The sequence below is a fragment of the Capra hircus genome, chromosome 1 (genome assembly GCF_001704415.2).
Source record: "Capra hircus breed San Clemente chromosome 1, ASM170441v1, whole genome shotgun sequence".
NCBI classification, from domain to species: Eukaryota; Metazoa; Chordata; class Mammalia; order Artiodactyla; family Bovidae; genus Capra; species Capra hircus.
Window position 1 is genome coordinate 58376163 of NC_030808.1, and position 23626 is coordinate 58399788.

Sequence of the window (23626 nt, forward strand, 5' to 3'; positions counted from 1 at the left end):
TATAAGACAGGTCAGTTAGGAGGGCTCCTTTTCTCTTCTTTTCTGATAATATTTGTCAAACTCTGAATAATATATAAAGGAGCAGTTGCAAAGTGGCAGGCATGTGGCCAATAGAAGTTCTGTACGGGACCTACCTGGTATTTTAAAAACTGGACATTTTTATATAAAAACTCCGATCTGACAGCCCTGGACCCACATGCCTTGAGAGCAGCAGTCAATTAGCTGGAGCCTAGCAGTGCCTGCCTCATATAACCGAGTGTGTACTTTTGCCAGGTCACCGGTCCCTATCACTCTCGCCCACTGAGGGATGTTTCATTCGTTAATTTTCTGCCAGGCATTTACAGACATTTGATTTCTACCCTGGAATCTACTACAGTGATTGTATGCTTTTAATCCTTATATACTGTCAGGGCCAGCTCAGTAAAACTGCAGAGATAGAGTGACTTTTATTATCTCCGCATTTAATTTTGAAGACATCTTGTCCCTACTAACTATAACACCCTCCCTCTCAGAAATAAGAAGCTGTCGTACACCCTCATCCTTCTACATTATCAGATCCTCTTCTAAGGTTTATATCTTCAGTTCAGTTCAGTTCAGTCACTCAGTCGTGTCCGAGTCTTTGTGACCCCATGGACTGCAGCATGCCAGGCTTCCCTGTCCATCACCAACTCACGGAGCTTACTCAAACTCATGTCCATAGAGTCGGTAATGCCATCCAACCATCTCATCCTCTGTCGTCCCCTTCTCCTCCCACCTTCAATCTTTCCCAGCATCAGGGTCTTTTCCAATGAGTCAGTTCTTCGCATCAGGTGGCCAAAGTATTGGAGTTTCAGCTTCAGCATCAGTCCTTCCATTGAATAGTCAGGACTGATTTCCCTTAGGATGGACTAGTTGGATCTCCTTGCTGTCCAAGGGATTCTCAAGAGTCTTCTCCAACACCTTAGTGTGAATATATTTTTCTAACATTTAAATCTAATGGCTATTTAATTTTAGGATTTGGCAACAAAATTTGGGCAACAGAAAACAGGGGAGGATGATTTCAAAAAAATTTTTTTACGGAGCAAAGCCTTATGCACATAGAACTAACTCAAATATTATTTGCAGGGATGAAACTTAGAGATCATTCATGATATATTGAATTGCTTACTTAATTTTAGAACAAATTTATTTGTAATATAGGTCAAATTTGCAGAACTGATATAAGGTTTCTTTTTGTAGATTTGTTTAATATTACTTAGAATATCAGAAGTCAAAGAAGGGTGCAGGGAATTCACCTTAACTCACTGTGTCTTCACAAATAATTTTACAAATTTCTTCTGCAGTATTTTTCAAATGAAGTTAAACTTTTACCAGTTTTAATCACAACCCCGAGTCTCAGATAGCCTTCTGTTTTTGTAATTTGCAGGAAAGAAAAAGGAAATTGAAAGCTGTAACACTGTCCTTATTGTGGTGATGAGTATTTTGTAAGTATTTGTGTTGAGAGCTTATTTTACTGTGCCCTCACTTATCTTTTAATGGTTTCCAAAAAGATTTGAAAATATTTGTATATTATTGTATAGGCATTACTACTATTTGACCGATTTTGGCCTACAGAAACAGTAATTTTATATGTTTCAGGCTGGTAGTTTTGAATGATTTTCAGAACTGTTAAATTCGAGGGAATACCAAATAAACATTCAGTAAATGTTTTTTGTTTTTTAAGTTAATTTGATTTGTTTTCGCCATCATAGGTTTTTAGGGAAATACCATAAACTTAAAATATTGATATATGCAGGCAGGTAAAATCCCCAAAATGCTATTTTGCTGTATTATATTAGACCAGTGGTCCTTATCCTTTACTATACATGAGAATCATTTGCTAAACTACTAATTTTAGGGCTTCCCTGGTGGCCCAAGGGTTAGGACCCTGTGCTTCCAATGCAGGGGACTTAGGTTCAATCCCTGGTCTGAGAGCTAAGATCCCACAAGTCATGTGGCATGGCCAATAAATAAAATTTAAAACTAAAATTTTAAAAATATTAAGTTAAACATAAATTTCTCAGCTCCAATACTACAGATTGAGTCAGTAGGTCTTCAGTAGGGATCAAGAATCAGTAGTATTCTAAAACACACTGCATAGGTTATTCTGATGCAAGTAATCTGAGGATTGTAGGATGAGAAATACTGGAATAAACAGTCTGCATCTCAGAGTATTCTTTTGGAATCTTCTCTGTCAGTCATATTTAGACTCCTGTTATCTCCACGGCTATACTTGGATCATTGGGTAGTCCATCAGATTTAATTGAATTAGTTCTGACTGGATGATACGCTCTGGGTGTATTTTTTGGAAAGAAATTCTTATATCAGCCTTTTTTTCTAATTATAGACTTCAGAACATAGAAAATTTGTTGTACCTTCAAGTTTTATAAAAGCTTTTCATATTCTGCTTAAATTGGTTTGCTGTGACAATTTTGAATAGTATATATTATCTGTGATCTTTTATATCACTTTGCAGAAAATTTATAGTCAGATATTAAATGTTGATTTTTATGCCATTTCATAGATTTGATTTTTTTGCTACTACCTTAGTTTTCATCTTCAGGATGGGTAAAAGTGAATACTATATATTTTAAGGTAAGTCAATGTTTTAGCAGGAAAAAATAAGAGATATGATGCCACCTATGTATTTGCATATATATGTAATGAGATACATTCATTCACTTGACATGCTATTGTGAATACCAGCAAAGTAAGGGTACTTAACAAGTAACATTTTATATATGATACCACTGATGTCTGTTTGGGATTTGAAACTTTGTCTAAGTTGGACCAGAAGGAATTTTTGCTGAATGTGCATTTGTTTTGGCTTCCGCTGGGAATAAGAGGTACATAATGATCTACCTAAGAGCAAATCCATATTGATCTTCATTTCCTTTCTGAAGTACGGTACTATGCATGTGTAATTGCTTAAGACAAAAGCACCCCAAAATAGATCTTGAAAGCTAATGTGGTAGATTTCTAGGCTGGTGTTTGCACATCAACACTGGTTAGGATTCCTGGCAGAGAGGAGAGATGTCAGGGACAATCCCAACCTGCTTATTTGAGGACCTCATTGTCACTAGTTACCTTCCAACTTTTCCCTCAACATCCACTTAGTACTTAAAGTTATTATTTCATACAATAAAATAGGAATAATTCATTTAAATAGTAATTTAATTGGGAACTAGTCTGGGTAATAGGCATTTTTGAAGCTTTTGCATGTCTCTTCTGCATTAGCAATGCTTTCGGTCTGAATGAGAGTGGACTAACCAGGTCTGATTTTCTCTGTCTAGTTTGCTGTTGCTAGTTTTGCTGAATGTGATGCTGTTTCTGAAGTTGTCAAAGATAGAATATGCTGCTCAGTCCTTTTACCGTCTTCATCTCCAAGAAGAGAAATCTTTAAAGTAAGTCTTCCCTTCCACAACCTATTATTTCAATAATTCCTGTGCTGCAGAAAATTTAAGTCCCATTTTAGAGAGTGTGGTCTGCCAACTTCTCTTTAGTCATATGCTGTTTTGTTTTACATGCAAATTTATGGGACTAATGATTTCTGGAAAAGGCTAGAAGCCGTTCCCTTGATCTGTCAAAAATTTTTGAAATTATTTATTTGGCTGTGCCAGGTCTTAGTTGCAGCATGCAGGATCTTTTAGTTGCTGCATGCAAACTCTTAGTTGTGGCATGTGGGATCTAGTTCCCCAACCAGGGATCAGACCTGGGCACCTTGCATTGGAAGTGTAGAGTCTTAGCCACTGGACTGCCAGTGAAGTCCCTATTTCTTGACCTTTAAGATGGTATTTTTCTTTCAGTTTAGCCTCTGATATGGTGTCAAGAGAGGAAGCTGTTCAAAAGAGCAAAGGCCAGGCCCATCGCTTAAAAGGAGTGCTCCGGGACTCCATAGTGATGCTGGAACAGGTAGGTACCTCTGTGTCCCATGGTACTTGGTACTCATCCCAGTGATTCAGCTGCTTTTCTGGCTGTGAGAGAATATTCACTATACCATTATTTGAATAAATACCCCTTCTAGAGGCATCTAACCTTGTCAGTTTCTGGATTATGCATTTTATGTATATAGTTACTTTTATTAATACTTTTTAAAAAAAATGGAAATATACTATACTTACCATTGCATACCCTCCTTTTTTCAATTAGTAATGTATTTGAAGGTGTCTCTACATCAGTATGTATACATCTACCGCTTTCTTTTTATTGATTCTTCTATATAAGATTTCATGCTTAACATTAGCTCCTTTTATAGAAATGGTAGATATTGTATACACTGCCCATTATTTTGTTTTTATCTATTAATCGTGTATCATGGAGATATTTCTTTTTTTTAAATAGTAAATATATATATTTAATTGGAATTAAAATGCTAAAATTTATTTGGCTATAAGAATCTAAGATAAGTTAGACAATTTTTGTACCCTACTTTACAACCTCTTGATCTTTTTCCTGCTTTGGCAGTCACTGTGGTAACCAGCTACATTTGGAAGTTGAGGACACTACCATAAAGCTGCATTCCCTTATCTCTTTTTTTAAAAAAAATTTATTTATTTATTATTATTATTATTTTTACTTTACAATATTGTATTGGTTTTGCTGCACATCAACATGAATCCACCACGGGTGTACACGTGTTCCCAATCCCAAATCCCCCTCTCACCTCCGTCCCCACCCCATCCCTCCGGGTCATCCCAGTGCACCAGCCCCAAGCATTCTGCACCATGCATCGAACCTAGACTAGCGATTCATTTCTTATATGATATTATACAGGTTTCAATGCCATTCTCCCAAATCATCTCACCCTTTCCCTCTCCCACAGAGTCCAAAAGACTGTTCTATACATCTGTGTCTCTTTTGCTGTCTCGCATTCAGGGTTATTGTTACCATCTTTCTAATTTCCATATATATGCGTTAGTATACTGTATTGGTGTTTTTCTTTCTGACTTACTTCACTCTGTATAATAGGCTCCAGTTTCATCCACCTCATTAGAACTGATTCAAATGTATTCTTTTTAATGGCTGAGTAATACTCCATTATGTATGTGTACCACAGCTTTCTTATCCATTCATCTGCTGATGGACATCTGGGTTGCTTCCATTTCCTGGCTGTTATAAACAGTGCTGCGATGAACATTGGGGTACACGTGTCTCTTTCAATTCTGGTTTCCTTGGTGTGTATGCCCAGCAGTGGGATTGCTGTACGTGGAGATATTTCTATATCAGCATATAAAGCACTTCTTCTTTTAATAGCATGTAGAATTCAACTGTACATGTGTGGCATAATTATTTTACCAGTTCCCCATTGAAGAATAAACACTTGGGTTATTTTGGTGTTTTCTATAAGCATTCTCTCTTGTCATCAATATGTGCTGCCTGGTTCTATGAATCAAAATTTAGGATTACCTTTGAAAAATAAAGACTAATACTCCCATCATAATATAAGATTTGTGTACTTTTCAAGTCTCACTGACTCTGTGGATGTGAGTTTGAGCAAACTCAGGGAGATAGTAAGGGACAGGGAAGCCTGGCTTGCTGCAGTTCATGGGGTCGAAAATAGTCGGACATGACTTAGTGACTGAACAGCAACAAAATAAATATATTTTAGATAATAAGCAAACAACAACTTTCCAGAATTGAAGAGTAGAGATTTGTATAGTGCCTGTAATCAGGCATTGGCCTTCTGGTGGATAGGTTGTCTAACCTTAGCTTTTCTTTCCAGCTTTCCATCTTGTTTGCCTTTTTATTCTACTTTCCAGAAATTTCCTCATTTAATCTTCAAATTCTTCTACTGAGTTTTTAAGTTTTTGCTAACACTTATTAAATTTCAAATTTCTCTGAATTTTCTTTTTTTTAAAATGGAATTGTGTGGAATTGTCTGCCTGTGTGGATCCAAAGTTCTTAACGTGTGAGCTGGGCTGGTCTACCCTGAACTTCTCAGTAGATCTGGCTGGCCTGTTGGTTGAGAAATCCTGATGTCAGCATCTTTAGGTCTTTACTCTTGGACTGGACAGTTTCCACAAAGAAGACTCTTTCAATCTCCTCCCTGAAGGATTAAGGGCTGGCTGCCAGCATTTTAGGAGCTTACTGAGAGTAGAGGGATAGAGGAGGGCAGGGTGATGGGACAATCTGAGCGTACAGTGTTTCTGTGTAATCCCTATTCTTGGTATATACTGCTGTCTTTACTGATGTCTTGGCATCCTCCTGGCCAGGCTGCCATAGGACTTCAGACTTCTGCCCAGGTAGTAGGAGAGGCCACATGTCCCAAAGTTCATCCAGTCATTCTTATTTTAGTTCCTCTTTATTCCCACTTCTAACTCCGGGAGTTGGTGATGGACAGGGAGGCCTGGCGTGCTGCGATTCATGGGGTTGCAAAGAGTCGGACATGACTGAGCGACTGAACTGAGCTGAACTGAAAGGGCCCTGTCAATTCCTGAGGCTTTTAAGGATTCTTCAGGGTAGATTTGATTGGTTCTCAACTTTTTCTGCTGTTGGCTTGGGATTCAGGGTTTTCAGGGCTGCTAAGTCATCCTTCTTCCTTCTAGTCTCCAAAGTCATGTTGCTCTTGTTGCCTATTCTATCTCCTCCGCACCCACCCTGGCTCGACCTTGTGGATTTATGCCTTAAAAAAAAAAAAAATCCCTTTACTGTGCTTTTGGTGGGGTTGCAGAAGGGAGAAAAATTGGATGCGTGTATTTAATCTACTTACTCCCTCTGCAGTGTGCACTGCCTTGATTTCTTCCACTGACACTGGCCAAGCTAAGCTCCCAGTGATCTCTGGCTTTTAAAGTTAATGTACCTTTTTTTGGAGTTTTCATCTTGCAGTGCCAATACTTGACAGAGCTGACCATTCCTTTCTTGAAATATATCTAATCTTCCCTTCTTTAGAACCATGAAAAAACCTAGCTTTATTGTGAAATAGCTTACATACCGTAGCATTCACTTTTTAAAGAATTTTTAGTATAATCACAAGGTAGTGCAACCATCACCTCTATCTAATTGTTCAGTTGCTAAGTCATGTCTGACTCTTCGCAACCCCATGGACTGTAGCACACCAGGATCCTCTGTCTTCCACTGTCTCCCAGAGTTTGCCCAGATTCATGTGTGTTGTTAGTAATGCCATCTAACCATCTCACGGGCCTCCCCGTGTCTCAGTGGTAAAGAACCTGCCTGACAATGCAGGAGACACTGGTTCGATCCCTGGGTTGGGAAGATCTCCTGGAGAAGGAAATGGCAACCCATTCCAGTATTCTTGCCTGGGGACTCCATGGACAGAGGAGCTTTAGGGGAGAGTGGAGAGGGCTACAGGCCGTGGGGTTGCAAAAGAGTTGGACATGACTTAGTGACTAAAGAACATCAGTAATAACAGACTTAAACACAATTATATCAATAATTATACTAATGAAAAGGGACTACTGTCTAATTCCAGAGCATTTTTATCATCCCCCAAAGAAGCCCTGTAGTCATGAGCAGTCACTCCCTTCCCTCAATCTCTCAGCTCCTGATAATCACTAATCTACTTTCTGTTTTTATGGATTTGCCTATTCTGGACATTTCCTATAAATGGAATCATATAATATATGGTCTTTCATGCCTGGCTTCTTTCACTTAGCATAATGTAAAACTGCTATTTGCTGGTTAAAACCATCTCCTCTACCGGACCTCATCCTGGCCCAGTGCTGCAGGCTTCTGCGTTAGAGTCCGTTCCCTTTTCCTTTACTGCCCTTTAGGTTATCTCAGCTACTCCCCTAACTTAAAATACCACACACGCCAATGGCTCCCAAAGCATGTGTCTCATCTTGACCTCTTCTCCAAGTCCAGAGTCATACAGCCACTTGCTGCCTTGGTGTCTTTACCTAGATGCCAACACGTGCCCCAAACTGATCTTGTCTAAAACAGAATCCAATTTTCATCCTGAGCCAAACTCAGTTCTCCTCTAGTTGAAATAATTTCAAAAATGATACTATCATCTTCCAGTTGTTCAAGTGAAAAACTTTGTATCATATGGTGTGTAAGTATATATTTATGGACGTGATTATTTGTTTTGGTTCTGAGTCCCTCACTAGTCTGTGAGTTCCATGAAGGCAGGAACAGTGCCTATTTGGTTCACCATTGTATACCCAGGACTAAGCACAGTGCCCAGCATGTAACAGGTGAACAAAAAATATTTGTTGAAAGAATGAATTAAAAAATGACTACAAAAAAGAATAAGACATAATTCTTGCTCTCAAGTTGTCTAGAATTTTATTAGAGATATCAGATGTCCATGTGTATGATAAAGACTACTTAAAAAAGTACAAAATTAAGCGTCAAAGTAAGTAGTAATAATTTAGGAGTTTAGAGGCAGGATGATTAGGGGAAACAGTGGGGATGGCTCAGTTTTACATAGATGAACATGAGCATAGTAGCAAGCAAAGGCCTGGAGTGGAACTCGAGTTGTTCAGGGGATGGTGGGGAGACCACTGCGGCTTCAGAAACCATTTCAGAAAACAAGCTCTTCACTTTGGCTCTTCTGATGGATGGGCTTATTGGTAGGTAGAGTACGCAGCAGTATGTTGTAGGAAGAAGTGCAGTGCTGCAGCAAACTGGAAGAGCCCTTTCACACTGACAGATAACCTAAGGAATAAGGCATTTGATAATCAGTCTTTTATTTGGGCATCAGTATAGACAATCTTATGAAATGCAATCTTTTGGCATACAAATAATCAGAAAAATTTAAACAATGTGATTTTGAAAATTTTTCTCTGCAGTTGAAGAGCTCACTCATTATGCTTCAGAGAACCTTTGATCTTCTAAGTAAGAACAAGACTGGCATGACTATCCAAAGCGAGTGATCTTAAGGACCAAAATTGTAGAGCTATGTGGAACCAAAAGACAACATCTTGAAGAAAACCAGAAGATGAAGGATTTGAATGGTCATAGGAACATTTCAATATTTTCTCATTATTCACACTTCTAATATGAACATTCTTTTTAATAACATTTATTGAAGAATTAGCCTCTGACGGCCTTAAGAATCCATCCTTTCATTTCTTATACATAATTCTAAGCTGTGAATTTCTCCAGTGAAGCGTGAAATATTTTGTGGATTTGAAGTTCTGTGATACAAAAAGAGCTGAGTGGCATGGCCTCATTTTCACAGTGAGGTTTGAAGCTTGATGCTCTAAGTTTATCTGTTAGCACAGAATTAGTATGCGTCCATTAGGCTGTTTTCACAGGTAAACATTAAAGAAGATGAAGACAACGGACGAAACCACTAAATCATTATTATCTTTGAAGGATCAGTTTTCAGGCATATATTATAACATAGCTTTGTGTACTGTAAATATTACAGTGTCTTCATCTATTTAGCAAGGAAATTCAGTACTTGAACCTTTTGAATCTGCATGTTGATGATTATCTGGAAGATTCTTCAGCCATGTCATGTATGAAGGAAATAGGTGTTTCTTCAGGTGGCTCTGTCAGAGGTGCAATTAGCTTGCCTCTTCATACAGCAAATGGCAGAAGAGTCCACTTCAGAAAAGGAAACATGTAGGATACCAACCCTCAAAATGAAGACCTGTGCTCTGAGTTTTAAAAAGATTATGTTAAAACCTGGACGTTTTAGTGTCAGAGCAAATGCATACTTGAACTAAGCTTGGCTTCAGCTTAGCAAACTTTTATGATGGATTTGAGCCATCTGGTTGAAAATAATTTGTGGATTACTTTTCAGTAGCCTCCTGTGGCTTTATTTACTCATTCACGTGTGGCTATAGTCAGTCAGTGGTAAGCCAGACACAAACTTTAACTCTTTAATGAAGACTTTGGGGGGCAGTATCTCCCAATACAAGTGCACTGACAAGCTGTAAATCAGACGCGAGCTTTGGCTCTTTCAAAAGTTGTTAGGCATATGTGTCTTAATACAAGTTATGTCTCTGGAACAAGAGAGGGACATTGCAGAATAATTTGTATATATTCTTACTGTTTGAATAACAGTTGCCTTTAAATGTTTTTTTGCCCAGAGTCATCCAAGCCACATGGGATTGCTAAAGTCATTTTTGCGATGCCCACAGAGAAAGAAAAGTATTGACTGGATTAGAGGAGAACCAGGTTTCTCTGGGTGAATCCCAACTAACCTACCTACCAGTGTACCTACCTGGAGGTTTTTTGATAAGGATTTATGAGGTGTCTGACTGTGAGCAAGAATGACTGGATTGTCACTCTAAAACTTGTTCTGTTAAGTTCACGAAAATGGTCAGTGAGAAGCTGAATATTTTTGTGATGTTTCCTCAAAACTTGTACTTCATAAAATACCTCAAAAGAAAGTTACCAAAGTTGCTTTATAAATTATGACTAAATATGTATGCAGAATTCAATTAACTGTATTTGAGCCTATGTAAACTGAGGATCAATAAAATCCAAAATGTCTAAGTTGTTTTTCTTCTTTTTCTGTAAAACTGTCCTCAAACTAGAAACCCTGTTTCAGTGAAAACATACATGGGCCGACACGCTTTAAAAATTTTTTGTGCCAAATTAAAACCCAAAGAGGACTCTCATCCTAGGGCAGTTTTTATTTCTAATATGCAGCCTGCTGGTCTAATGCAGACTGCTTGCCGGAAATCATGAAAATGAACAAGTTGGATAATTAACAGATCAAGGACAGGGATGGGCCTTTAAGAGAAGGTTAGCGAATTTGGGGGCGGTACGTCGGTAACAATTCGCGGTGGAGAGCTCCACCAACGCCTGTTGCTGTGTCTCAGTGAGACTGGCCGACCCACGGCTCTCCAGTACTTCGGAAACCCTCCGGGCTCCGGGGTTTCCCGTATTTCCGCCTCCGCGTCTTCCCCGACCCGAGGCTCCCGAGGCTGCCCCGCCCACGCACCGCCCGCAGGCACGGGCGGGGTCGGGGCGGCCGCCTCTGGGGCGGGGTGGGGCGGAGGTGCGGGGCCAGCCGGGGGCCCAACCGCCTGGACCGGCTCCGGGAGCCGGAGCTCGGCTCCTCCGCGCCCTCGGGCGCCCGGGCCGCGGGCCGGGGAGGGGCTTCGCTAGGGCAGGGGGGGCCTCCGCACGTGCGGGCGGGCGGGGATCCCCGGCGCCGGCGCGGGGCACCCGGAAGCTCACGGACCTGCGGCGCTGAACCCCGCCCGCCCGGGGGCGGCGGGGACGCCGCGGGGAGGCGGGAGCACCGCCCGGGCGGCGGCCGGCTGTGGTCACAGGTGGGCGGCAGCGGAGAGCGGAGCCGGGGTCCCCGAGACTCCAGTCATCGCGGCCGTAACCCCGCGGATCAGAGATCCCGGAGCCGCGTCCGCGCCCCGGGAGAAGCCAACCCTGCTCCTCTCCGCCCCGGCCTCTTTGGCTGTAGCCGCACCTCGGCTCCGGAGCGCAGGTAACTTCCCTCCCAAGGTCATTCTTCGGGCTGGGCGGCGTGGCGTTCTCGGTCCGCCCACGTTCTTGCGATTGACGGGGGCGGCAGAGGCGCGCCCAGCTTGCTGAGGAGAAGCGGGGCTGGACGGCGACCCCGAGCGTCGCCCGAGCTCCTCTACCGAGCCAGGTCGTCGGCCCCAGCGGGTAGACGCTTTGTTTCCGCCCGCAGCCCTGAGGGTGTTTCCATCCGCACCCAGGCTTCGGGCGGGGACGGCTCGGTTCTCCCCAGCCCGCACCCGCAGGTGAGCGCAGCCACCCGCGCCCAGGCTGTCCCGGGCCGCGTAGTCGGCTGTCGTCATGGGAACCGCTGGTGCCCAGACGGCGCCGTCCTGGATGGGGTACCTGGTGTTGAAGGCAGCTCGGAAGCAGCGAGAGCCCGAGAGCTCTGCGTCTGGCCAAGGACAGCCAGAAAATCCGGATGAAAAGGGGACCACCTCCTCCTCTTTCTCATTTTTTAATTCTCAGGCGTTGGTGGTTAATCAGAGATAGACGTGGATGTGTTTATGAGATGTGAGTTGTATTAGTTCCACTTTTCTTTCTGAGGGTTTCGTGTGCCTCGTAGTGACAGGTGGAAATCACGACCCAGAAGGGCACTATGAAGCCAGTGAAGAAAACCAAAGCGGAGGAACCTGAATTGGAGCCCCTGTGCTGTTGCGAGTACATAGATCGAAATGGGGAAAAGAACCACGTGGCTGCTTGTTTGTGTGATTGCCAAGATCTGGACGAAGGGTGTGATAGGTAAGCACTGTGTTTCTTGATACTGACCCCACCGGCCCTTTTGAGAACTACCATGTATACTTGGAGCTTAGCCATGCAGAACACTAGAATTTGCTCTTCATTCTGTTTCTACCTATCTCCAACTGAAAGTTGTCTTCTGTGTCAAGTGTGAAGGCTTGATAAAGATGAATTATTACTCAGCAGTGCACAACTGTCTGTTCAGCCCAGTTTATTAGGAATCATTATTTCTCATTTAAAGGGAGAAGATGATGGAGAGAACAGGCAGATAATGGAATAGTAGACAAGTTAAACTGTATAAAAAAATAAAATGCAGGCCAGTACAATCTGTAAGTTTAAAATGAACACATTAGTACCAGGAAGTTCCCTCATTCTCGGTGGTCTCAGTATTCAGAGACTGACACCTTGGGACTGGCTTGCACTTGGCCACAAAGGGCCTTGAGGGTTGAAAAATCAGTCTCACCCTTCTTTCTGGGAAGGTGATCCAGCCAGAGGCATGATCCTACCCTGGACAGGTTGTTTTCAGCATGAGCAGCAGCCCTGTCCTGATTGATGCTGTTACATTTGGCTTTTATTTTCACCATTATCCCAAGTGATGAAAATTAGCTATCCAAAGAGCCAGTTTCTAACATCACTGAAAAAATTTTGTACCAAATAGTAGTAACCTGGTCTTTATCCATTTTCTAAGTAATTGTATTTTTAAAAATTGTTAGCATATGGAAAGCATAGTGTGGGAAGGATAAGGATGGTGGAGACTTGCTTTTCCCATTGGTAATTACTTCCGTTTTTTTTAAAAAAAGTCATTGAAATGGTAAATTGCTGACTTACATCTTGGTGCGTTAATCTTGCCATGAGAAGCATTCCTGAGGACTACTGTAGTCTAGTATTCCATAACCCCTTTGTAATTCTTCCTTGACAGTGTGTATAATGTCTTCTTATTGTTTAGTGCTAAGTTGTGTCCAGCTCTTTTGCAACCCCATGGACTGTAGTCCCCCAGGCTCCTCTGTCTATGGGAGGCAAGAATAAGCAATAGGCAATATGTCTATTTCCCAGGCAAGAATACTGGAGTAGGTTGTCATTTCCTTCTCCAGGGGATCTTTCTGATCTAGGGGTCAAACCCACGTCTCCTGCATTGCAGGTGGATTCTTTAGCACTGAGCCACCTAAAAGGCCCTATATAATCTCTTACAGGTGCCTTTAAGTATAGGTTCTTCAGACTTAGGTAAAATCCATCCTGAGAATATGGAGCACTTTGGACTAATGAATGGAGAAATGATGCCTTTTCCATAACCTGCATCACTCAAAACCACTGCTTTTCCATTAGCCTTCTAACTCTTCCTGCCTCCCATCCCTTGAGACCTGAGCTGCCCCTGAGTTCTCGTCTCTCCATACTCTTCTCTGGAGATGACTTCCCAGCATTTCCATAAACCTGCTGCTCTGTATGCCTCGGTTTTAGAAAAGGCAGAGGAACCAGAGATCAAATTGCCAACATCCACTGGATCATGGAAAAAGCAAGAGAGTTCCAGAAAAACATCTATTTCTGCTTTATTGACTATGCCAAAGCCTTTGATTGTGTGGATCACAATAAAATGTGGAAAATTCTGAAAGAGATCGGAATACCAGACCACCTGACCTGCCTCTTGAGAAATCTGTATGCAGGTCAGGAAACAACAGTTAGAACTGGACGTGGAACAACAGACTAGTTCCAAATAGGAAAAGGAGTACATCAAGGCTGTATATTGTCACCCTGCTTATTTAACTTATATGCAGAGCACATCATGAGAAATGCTGGACTAGAAGAAACACAAGCTGGAATCAAGATTGCTGGGAGAAATATCAATAACCTCAGATATGCAGATGACACCACCCTTATGGCAGAAAGTGAAGAGGAACTAAAGAGCCTCTTGATGAAAGTGAAAGAGGAGAGTGAAAAAGTTGGCTTAAAGCTTAACATTCAGAAAACGAAGATCATGGCATCTGGTCCCATCACTTCATGGGAAATAGATGGGGAAACAGTAGAAACAGTGTCAGACTTTATTTTGGGGGGCTCTAAAATCACTGCAGATGGTGACTGCAGCCATGAAATTAAAAGACGCTTACTCCTTGGAAGAAAAGTTATGACCAACCTAGATGGCATACTCCTTGGAAGAAAAGTTATGACCAACCTAGATGGCATATTCAAAAGCAGAGACACTACTTTGCCGACTAAGGTCCGTCTAGTCAAGGCTATGGTTTTTCCAGTAGTCATGTGTGGATGTGAGAGTTGGATTGTGAAGAAGGCTGAGTGCCGAAGAATTGATGCATTTGAACTGTGGTGTTGGAGAAGACTCTTGAGAGTCCCTTGAACTGCAAGGAGATCCAACCAGTCCATTCTGAAGGAGATCAACCCTGGGATTTCTTTGGAAGGAATGATGCTAAAGCTGAAGCTCCAGTACTTTGGCCACCTCATGCGAAGAGTTGACTCATTGGCAAAGACTCTGATGCTGGGAAGGATTGGGGGCAGGAGGAGAAGGGGACGACCAAGGATGAGATGGCTGGGTGGCATCACTGACTCGATGAATGTGAGTCTGAGTGAACTCCGGGAGTTGGTGATGGACAGGGAGGCCTGGCGTGCTGCGATTCATGGAGTCGCAAAGAGTCGGACACAACTGAGTGACTGAACTGAACTGAACGGTATGCCTCCCATATGATTAGTTCCCATTCATTTCCAGGTCTAGCCCTATTCTTTAAAATTCTAAATTTCTAAAATTGATGTTATCCTTCCTTCAACTGTTCCTTTCCATAATAGCCTAAGTATGCAAAAAAGTCAACAGTACCACCTGTCCACCAGCCTCCGTCATTTGAGTCATACTAGTGTGATCTCTTTTCTCAGCTATTCGTAAGACAACCATTTTGCCTTTTTGCATTTCTTTTTCTTGATCACCGCCTCTTGTCACGAACCTCCACACATAGTTCTTCAGGTACTCTGTCTATCAGATCTAATCCCTTGAATCTATTTGTCACTTCCACTGTATAATTGTAAGGGATTTGATTTAGGTCATACCTGGATGGTCTAGAGGTTTTCCCTACTTTCTTCAGTTTAAGTCTGAATTTTGCATAAGGAGATCTCTTCAAGAAAGTTAGAGATACCAAGGGAACATTTCATGCAAAGTTGGGCACAATGAAGGACAGAAATGGTATGGACCTGACAGAAGCAGAAGATATTAAGAAGAGGTGGCAAGAATACACAGAAGAACTATATAAAAAAGGTCTTCATGACCCAGATAATCACAATGGTATAATCACTCACCTAGAGCCAGACATCCTGGAATGTGAACCCAAGTGGGCCTTAGGAAGCATTACTAGGAACAAAGCTAGTGGAGGTGATGGAATTCCAGTTGAACCATTTCAAATCCTAAAAGATGATTCTGTGAAAGTGCTGCACTCAATATGCCAGCAAATTTGGAAAACTCAGCAGTGGCCACAGGACTGGAAAAGGTCAGTTTTCATTCCAATCCCAAAGAAAGGTAGTGGTGAAGAATGCTCAAACTACTGCACAATTGCACTCATCTCACAGGCTAGCAAAGTAATGCTCAAAATTCTTCAAGCCACGTTTCAACAGTACATGAACCGTGAACTTCCAGATGTTCAAGCTGGTTTTAGAAAAGGCAGAGGAACCAGAGATCAAATTGCCAACATCCACTGGATCATAGAAAAAGCAAGAGAGTTCCAGAAAAACATCTACTTCTGCTGTATTGACCATGCCTTTGACTGTGTGGATCATTACAGACTGGAAAATTCTTAAAGAGATGGGAATATCAGACCACCTGACCTGCCTCCTGAGAAATCTGTATGCAGGTCGAGAAGCAACAGTTAGAACTGGACATGGAACAACAGACTGGTTCCAAATTGGGAAAGGAGTATGTCAAGCCTGTATATTGTCACTGTGTTTATTTAATTCATATGCAGAGTACATCATGTGAAATGCTGGGCTGGATGAAGCACAAGCTGGAATCAAGATTACTGGGAGAAATATCAATAACCTCAGATATGCAGATGACACCACCCTTATGGCAGAAAGTGAAGAAGAACTAAAGAGCCTTTTGATGAAAGTGAAAGAGGAGAGTGAAAAAGTTGGCTTAAAGCTCAACATTCAGAAAACTAAGATCATGGCATTCAGTCATGATCAATTCATGATTACTTCATGGCAAATAGATGGGGAAACGATGAAGCAATGAGAGACTTTATTTTGGGGGGCTTCAAAATCACTGCAGATGGTGACTGCAGCCATGAAATTAAGACGCTTGCTCCTAGGAAGAAAACCTATGACCAACCTAGACAGCATATTAAAAAGCAGAGACATTACTTTGCCGACAAAGGTCTGTCTAGTCAAAGCATTTTTTCTCCAATAGTCATATATGGATGTGAGAGCTGGACTATAAAGAAAGCTGAGTGCCAAACAACTGATGCATTTGAACTGTGGTGTTGGAGAAGACTCTTGAGAGTCCCTTGGACTGCAAGGAGATCCAACCAGTCCATCCTAAAGGAGATCAGTCCTAAATATTCATTGGAGGGACTGATGCTGAAGCTGAAACTTCAATACTTTGGCCACCTGATGTGAAGTACTGGAAGAGACCCTGATGCTGGGAAAGATAGAGAGCAGGAGGAGAAGGATGATGGAGGATGAGATGGTTGGATGGCAGTCACCGACTTGATGGACATGAGTCTGAGCAAGCTCTGGGAGTTGGTGATGGCCTGGTGTACTGCAGCCCATGGGGTCGCCAAGAGTCGGACACGACTGAGGGACTGAACTGAACTGAGTGTGATCTCTACTCTTCCTGATGCCATCCCCTGCCCTCCTGAACGGGTTTACTCCCCAGGGCCAGGGTGGGTTTTGTGCTGCACTCAGGTCTCTCCAGGAGAAGGCAATGGCACTCCACTCCAGTACTCTTGCCTGGAAAATCCCATGGGCGGAGGGGCCTGGTAGGCTGCAGTCCATGGGGTCGCAAAGAGTCGGACATGATTGAACGACTTTGCAGCGGCAGCAGCGGGTCTCTCCTCGGAACGCCTCCTTGCCTTCCTCCCCACCCAGATGAATACTAGCCAGCATCAAGTCCCAGCACAGATTCCCTTTTCCCACAAAAGACCCCTGTGATGACTCCACCCAGAAATGTGTCTTCTCTTCTGAGCATACCTTACAGTGTTTGGCCTGTATAGTTCATTGGGCGATTTTATTATTTTGTCACTTATCTAATAATATTTCTTGAATTCCCGTGTTGTCTTCACAATTAGATTGTGAATGGGTTTTTTGAGATTTTTATGTCTCGACACCTACCCAAGTCTGAACAGTGCTTAGGTGGAATATGTGTGTATTCCCGTGTTTTTGTTCCATGTAGAAATAGTTCTGTTAAATATCTAAACATTTTCTCATTTGAATTAAAAAATTATACATGAATCTGTAAGGCTCTTGTTTAATAGTAAAGAAGTCAAATCCTTGGCCTTTGGCATCTTTTAGCATTTACATTGCTGTCTGGCCTGCAGTGTGGGGTGGTTTTTAATTCAACAAACATGTACCATGGGCCTTCTCTGTGCTCTTTCTGAATAGATGGATCACGTGTAAGTCCGTGCAGCCTGAGACCTGTGAAAAGATCATGGACACAATCTCAGACCGCCTCCGGATTCCTTGGCTTAGGGGAGCCAAGAAAGTTAACATTAGCATCCTTCCCCCACTGTTCCTGCTGCCTGTCTTTCTCCGCGTGGCTTCCTGGCATTTTCTGCTTGGGGCGGTGGTTTTGACCTCCCTCCCCGTGCTGGCTCTGTGGTACTACTACCTCACTCACAGGAGGAAAGAGCAGACTCTGTTTTTCCTGAGCCTCGGACTGTTCTCTCTGGGCTACATGTACTACGTGTTCCTGCAGGAAGTGGTCCCCAAGGGGCGTGTGGGGCCCACTCGGCTGGCTCTTCTTTCCTGCGGGTTATTGCTCATCCTCTTCGCCTTGTACAGAGCCAAGAAGAATCCAGGCTACCTCAGAAACCCAGCACCCAATGACAGGGCTCTAAGTGGCAGCCAGGTCGAATGCCTGAACAGAAAAGGGCCTGAGAAGCCCAAGGGGTTCCCCGGCGCAGATCTGTCGGGCGGTCTCAACAACCGCGCACCCAAGGACGAGACTAAGGACTCCCCGAGGACATCGGCTGGAAGCCCGGCCAAAGGGAAGGAGGACTGGTGCGCCAAGTGCCAGCTGGTGCGGCCAGCCCGGGCGTGGCACTGCCGGATCTGCGGCATCTGTGTGAGGAGGATGGATCACCACTGTGTCTGGTATGTTGGAAAGATCTGGAGGCTCGCGGAGCCTACATAAGCTCTCATGAGACTCGCCGGATGTGCTTTCCCTTTGTTTCCATCCTCATCTCTCCCCTTCCCAGCTTTACACCTTGTAGATATTTGTGGGCTGTATATGATGTTGCCACTTAGTCATCAGTTTTTCAAGCTTCACAAATTTAGTTCTTTTCAGTCATTTCCTGAAGGTGGTTTTTTTTTTTTTTTTGGGCTTTCTCTTCTTAGCTGCCCCTCATTTTCTCCTTTGTAAGAGAGAGGTATCTACAGTTGAATGACATTAAAAAAAAGAATGTATTAGAAGTAGTATAGGTGTGTCTCCCTCACAGCTTAGGAACATGTTCCTGGACCTCTAGGTGGCTTCTTCTCTGACTGTGTATTCGTCCATCATTTAGATGTACCAGTGATTTCTGGTCTACATTCTTGACTTAAGGCTCTGCCAGATAATTCCCTATTTGATTATTTGTGCAGAAGTGGGCTTTTTGGGGTCACTTCTCTGCTGCCCAGTGACAAATGAGGACACCTGAGGCCCGTAAGATGTGAAGTGTGACTTTTAAAGAAAATGTTGCAGCTTCACCGACTAAATCTTAAAAGAGGAGTGATTCGTTCAGATATGAATGTTCTAAGTAGCTTGTTCGCAACTTTCTCACTCTTGAGGCAGTCACAGTCAGTGAATTACTCTTTTTACGCCTAGCATTCTGATCATGTTCCACTCTCCCCCTTAGAAGGGGATGTGGAAAAGGGTGCTGACCGCCCGGACAGCACAGAAGCGGACTTAAGTTCAAGGCTTGTGAACAGGGACAGCTGTTTTTCTGGGGCTTTAGGAGTAAACAGGTATTTTCATTTTTAGGTTTTCCTCTTCTCTGTCTTCATCATTTATTCTCATGCATGCCTGCGTATGTGCGTGCGGGGTGGTGGTGGTCCATTTGCAAGCGCTGGTTTGCAGAGGGCCTGACAGCCTCGCTTATGAGATCTCTCCCCACTGGATTATCCTGATGTGCCTATCAACGTGCCCTGCAAAAGGCCATGACACGGAACTCTGTAGGTGACAAGTAGTCTGCATACTATTGAGCTGTTCTCCAGCCCCACACTGCGTTTCTAACCTCCTGGGGTCTTTTATTAATATGTGTATTTAATAGGGATTTTTTTCCCACACTGTGTAATACTTCTGATTTAGCATTTTTAAGTTTTTATAACTCTGATGCCATCTTATCCTTATGCAGTGATGACAGTGTTAACTCTTAACACTGGGTGACAGACCTCACTTACTAATATCTAGAAAGATTTCTTAGCTATGTTTTACTTTTCACGTACTCTTGTCCTTAAACTAATGAGATGATTTCACTTTACAAAGATTAGAGAATGTAAGAGTATATCTCTCAGCAGACAAAATTTTAATTCCCTAAAAGTGGAAAACAAGAGAACATATATTTTTTTAATAACTGAAAGGCATACTATCCCTGTATTAAATGCTTTCTTGTTTATTGAGTTACATAGAGAACTTTTAAAGATATGTTTGCTTTCTTCCCCCTTGTGCTGTTTTGAGGATAAATAGCTGTGTCGGAGAATCAAACCATCAAGCATTTATACTTGCCCTTTTGGTCTTCCTGCTCACCTCGGTATATGGGATAACGCTGACCTTGGACACCATCTGTACAGACAGAAGTGTCTTCACAGCTCTCTTCTATTGCCCTGGAGTTTATGCAAATTACAGGTGAGATCCCCATACAGGGGGCCCCGGGAGAGGGAGTGGATTTGCAGTCAACATAAGGGGCTGTGATCTGTGGCTGGGTGAGGGGTTCTCACCCAAAACACGGGACAGGTTCTAGGGATGCTGGGTAGCCCCAGAATTGCTCGTACACAGCTGTGCAGTGAATATGTGCATTTTTCTCGGGTGATGTCAGAAGGATGCTGACCTTAAAAAGTGAGGAACTAGTGCTCTCCAGGTAAGACCAGGCTTACTCAGGGACTTCAAGAGACCACTGGCATGCCAAAGGCAGCGACAGTGAAACTGCAATAACTCTCAGTCTCTGGGGATGAGTATCAGGGGACGTTTCACTTCACTGCTGTTTTCTGGTGCTCTGAAGCCCAGTCTTAATTTATTGCTTCTGACCCTTTTCTGAAATACTTACAATCTCTGTAACCTTTCTTTTCTATTTAACCTCCATTGATTTATTTTTTTTTTTCTGTTCTACTTTTTTTTTTTTTTTAATATCACCACTCATGATCACTGTAGTATCTAGGTCAAAATTTCCTTCAGCGTTTTTAGGTTGGGGCCCATTTATATAGTGTGAGGATTGCCGTGTTTTAACAGAAGCTGGAATTTCTTTAGCTTTGGCCTAGCCCCCTCACACCCCTCCTCACGCAAAACTCTGCTTTAGGACATGTATCACGAGCCACTGAGAATAGTAGTTACTAAAGAATTTCACAGCCTGTGAAGACTCTCAACATAAAGAAGAAAGGACACTCTCAACCTGAGGAGGGCCCATCTATTCTAATGCCCATGAATGTCTAGGTCTATAATAGCAAGGAGCAGAGCTGTCCATGGACTGGTACAGACAAGCGCCTGAGCAGACAAAGCAGGATGTCTTGAAAACAGAGAGTGAGAAGAAAGCAAAGGACCTTGCTGCTGCTGCTGCTAAGTCGCTTCAGTCGTGTCCAACTCTGTGCAACCCCACAGGTGGCAGCCCGCCAGGCTCCCCCATCCCTGGGATTCTCCAGGCAAGAACACTGGAGTGGGTTGCCATTTCCTTCTCCAAAGCATGAAAGTGAAAAGTGAAAGTGAAGTCGCTCAGTCGAGTCCGACTCTTAGCGACCCCATGGACTGCAGCCCACCAGTCTCCTCCGTCCATGGCTTTTTCCAGGCAAGAGTACTGGAGTAGGGCATCATTGCCTTCTCCAAAAGGACCTTGAGGGTCCTTTTATGTTAGTAATGAGTTTTGAGTATGTTAGTAATGAGTACTGAGTATGTTATGCATGAGTTTTCTAGACCTTCTGTGGGCCTCATAAATGAAATGAGGAACATAGTCCAGCTACTATGTTCTCAGTGCTGTGGACCAACGATTCATGTCTCCTCCCTGGGTCTTAGTTGTCCTCATCTTCGTAGTGCTTTAATCATCCCCGAGGTCCCTTTCAGCTTAACAGTGAAGATTCTGAACCAGTTTCCAGCTAACTCATTTGCAAATGTTGACCGAAAATAACCAATTAGCAGACATCAGATGAGCTGGAAGGGGCTTTCTTGCCCCATGGGGTTTTGTTTGGTTTGAGGCAGTGGGGTTTGAAACGTGGTTGTGCTCCTGATGCTCCTGCAGAGCTGACCAGGAAAGGGCTGCCTATGCGGGGAGCTTTCCTCTCACTTGTGCTCAGCAACCTAAGAGGACGGAGATGAATAACCTTAGCATTGCTCCTGGGTTCCCACCCACAGTTCCTTGAGGGACATTTTCAGCAATCTCACAGTGCCTTTATTTTCTTCTGCACTGAAAACAATTTAGGAATTATTCATTCAGCAGACAGATTTTGAATGGTGTTGTGTCAGGTATTGTGTTGGTTGTATGGGGGCTGCAAAACAAACAAAACAGTCCTTGCTGTTCCCGTTTCACACCCTAGGAAAGGGGGCACCAGTAATGATAAAATAGGACATCTTAATAGTCATAAATGAAGCAGGTTATTGGCATTCTGAGGATGGGAAAGATGGGGTAATCAGGGAAGGTGCCAGAGTCCTTAGGAGTAAGTACTGTGTGTGTAAAATGTTACCACGGGGACGGCTTTCTCAACGTGAAGCGTCGGCTGCCCTGACCTGCCTTTTCCCGTTCCCAGCTCGGCTCTGTGCTTCACCTGTGTGTGGTACTCTGTCATCATCACGGGGAGCATGGCCTACATCTTCCTAATCCAGCTGATAAACATCAGCTACAACGTGACCGAGAGGGAGGTGCAGCAGGCCCTGCGACAGAAGACGGGGCGCCGGCTGCTCTGCGGGCTCATTGTGGACACAGGCCAGTACAATCGGGGCTTCCTGCGGAACTGGCACCAGTTCTCCACCCTGGGCACGCACCCCTTCCACCACCCTGCCGAGGACATCGTCTGAAGTGCCTTCTGTACGGCTCCGGGGTGGGGGGTGGCTCCTCCCTCTGCTCCCTTGCGTCGGACACTTCGGTACACGCAGGATGCTCATGTTTATCCCTTGTTTCCTAAAGGCATTATAGGGCCATGCTCAGGTTTAGGCGCTGGACTGGGAAGAAACGAATTTTTCTGATTTCATAACTTAAAAGAGATTTTTATATCTAAGAGGTAAAAGTAGAGCCATTCCTTTCCATTCACCTTACTAACTAACTAAGTCACCATAAGTTGTGGATTGCTAATGCACAAATGGATAGAAGCAGTTCCCACCCATTACTATGGGAGAAAGAGCCTTGGATCAGGAGAGTTTCTAGTCCCTCTTTCAATTCTGTATAGCCATGCGACCCTCAGTCAAGTCCCTTTGCCGAGTCTCAGGTTCACCTGTCAAGTGGGTACTGATGCCTGCCCTGGCTACCTCACAGAGCGGTTGTTGAGGGGCAGGGGTCCCGTGAGGGATGAGGTTTGTAGAAAACATGGAAAAACAACTAAAGCAGCAAGGAGGTATGAAGCATTATTAGGAGAATCCTAAGACTGGAAAAAATATTTGTAGGTCGGAATATTGAAGCTAGTATTATTGGAGTAATCCATTTTCAGCATTTCAGAGTGAAAAACAGATCCTCAAATAACATGTTGTACAGTTAGGGAAATTTCTCTTTCTGAAGTATTAGATGTTAACTACTCAAACAGATGACCAGATGGATTTATGCTGTCATCTGATATTGAAAGGATAGTTGATGATTTTAAGCATAATTATTACTAGTATAATGTACAGTGGCCATGAGTTTAGGTGGTGAGTTCTTATATTTACCTTACTTCTTATGTATTTATTCTGCTTGGATTTACTCCCAGTAACTCCAGGAGGCATCAATGTTTTCTTCTTCCCATGTTTTGCCTGGTCAGGTGCTTGTACACTTGTGACAATAACTGGACAAGAACAGACACTCCTATGGGAAACAGTTCACTCTTTCTGGGTAGGGTGGCTGGTTATATCAAGGGCTTGATGTTTTTGTTCACGTAAGTAATACAGATACTGTCAGTAACAGCA

The 23626-nt window shown here is 43.2% G+C and overlaps 2 protein-coding genes across 7 annotated transcripts in view; both read left to right on the forward strand.

Annotated features, from left to right (window-relative positions):
- GRAMD1C (GRAM domain containing 1C) overlaps nt 1–10428 on the forward strand; it is a 98137-nt gene extending 87709 nt beyond the window's left edge. For all 5 annotated transcript variants that reach the window (XM_018039330.1, XM_013962641.2, XM_013962638.2 and 2 more), the window contains 4 exons: nt 1406–1463; nt 3312–3422; nt 3825–3930; nt 8769–10428. In XM_018039330.1, coding sequence (XP_017894819.1) covers nt 1406–1463; nt 3312–3422; nt 3825–3930; nt 8769–8852 — 359 coding nt within the window. In that variant the 3' untranslated portion in view covers nt 8853–10428. The remainder of the gene's footprint in view (nt 1–1405; nt 1464–3311; nt 3423–3824; nt 3931–8768) is intronic.
- ZDHHC23 (zinc finger DHHC-type containing 23) lies at nt 11114–23626 on the forward strand. 2 transcript variants are annotated; one of them, XM_018039495.1, is made up of 5 exons: nt 11114–11383; nt 11984–12159; nt 17740–18450; nt 20021–20179; nt 22282–23626. In XM_018039495.1, exons 2-5 carry the CDS (start codon nt 12017–12019, stop codon nt 22547–22549), a joined length of 1281 nt encoding a protein of 426 aa, XP_017894984.1. In that variant the 5' UTR covers nt 11114–11383; nt 11984–12016; the 3' UTR covers nt 22550–23626. The 2 variants fall into 2 exon arrangements, with proteins under 2 accessions (XP_017894984.1, XP_017894919.1); XM_018039430.1 differs by having other exon boundaries at nt 11115–11383; nt 20012–20179.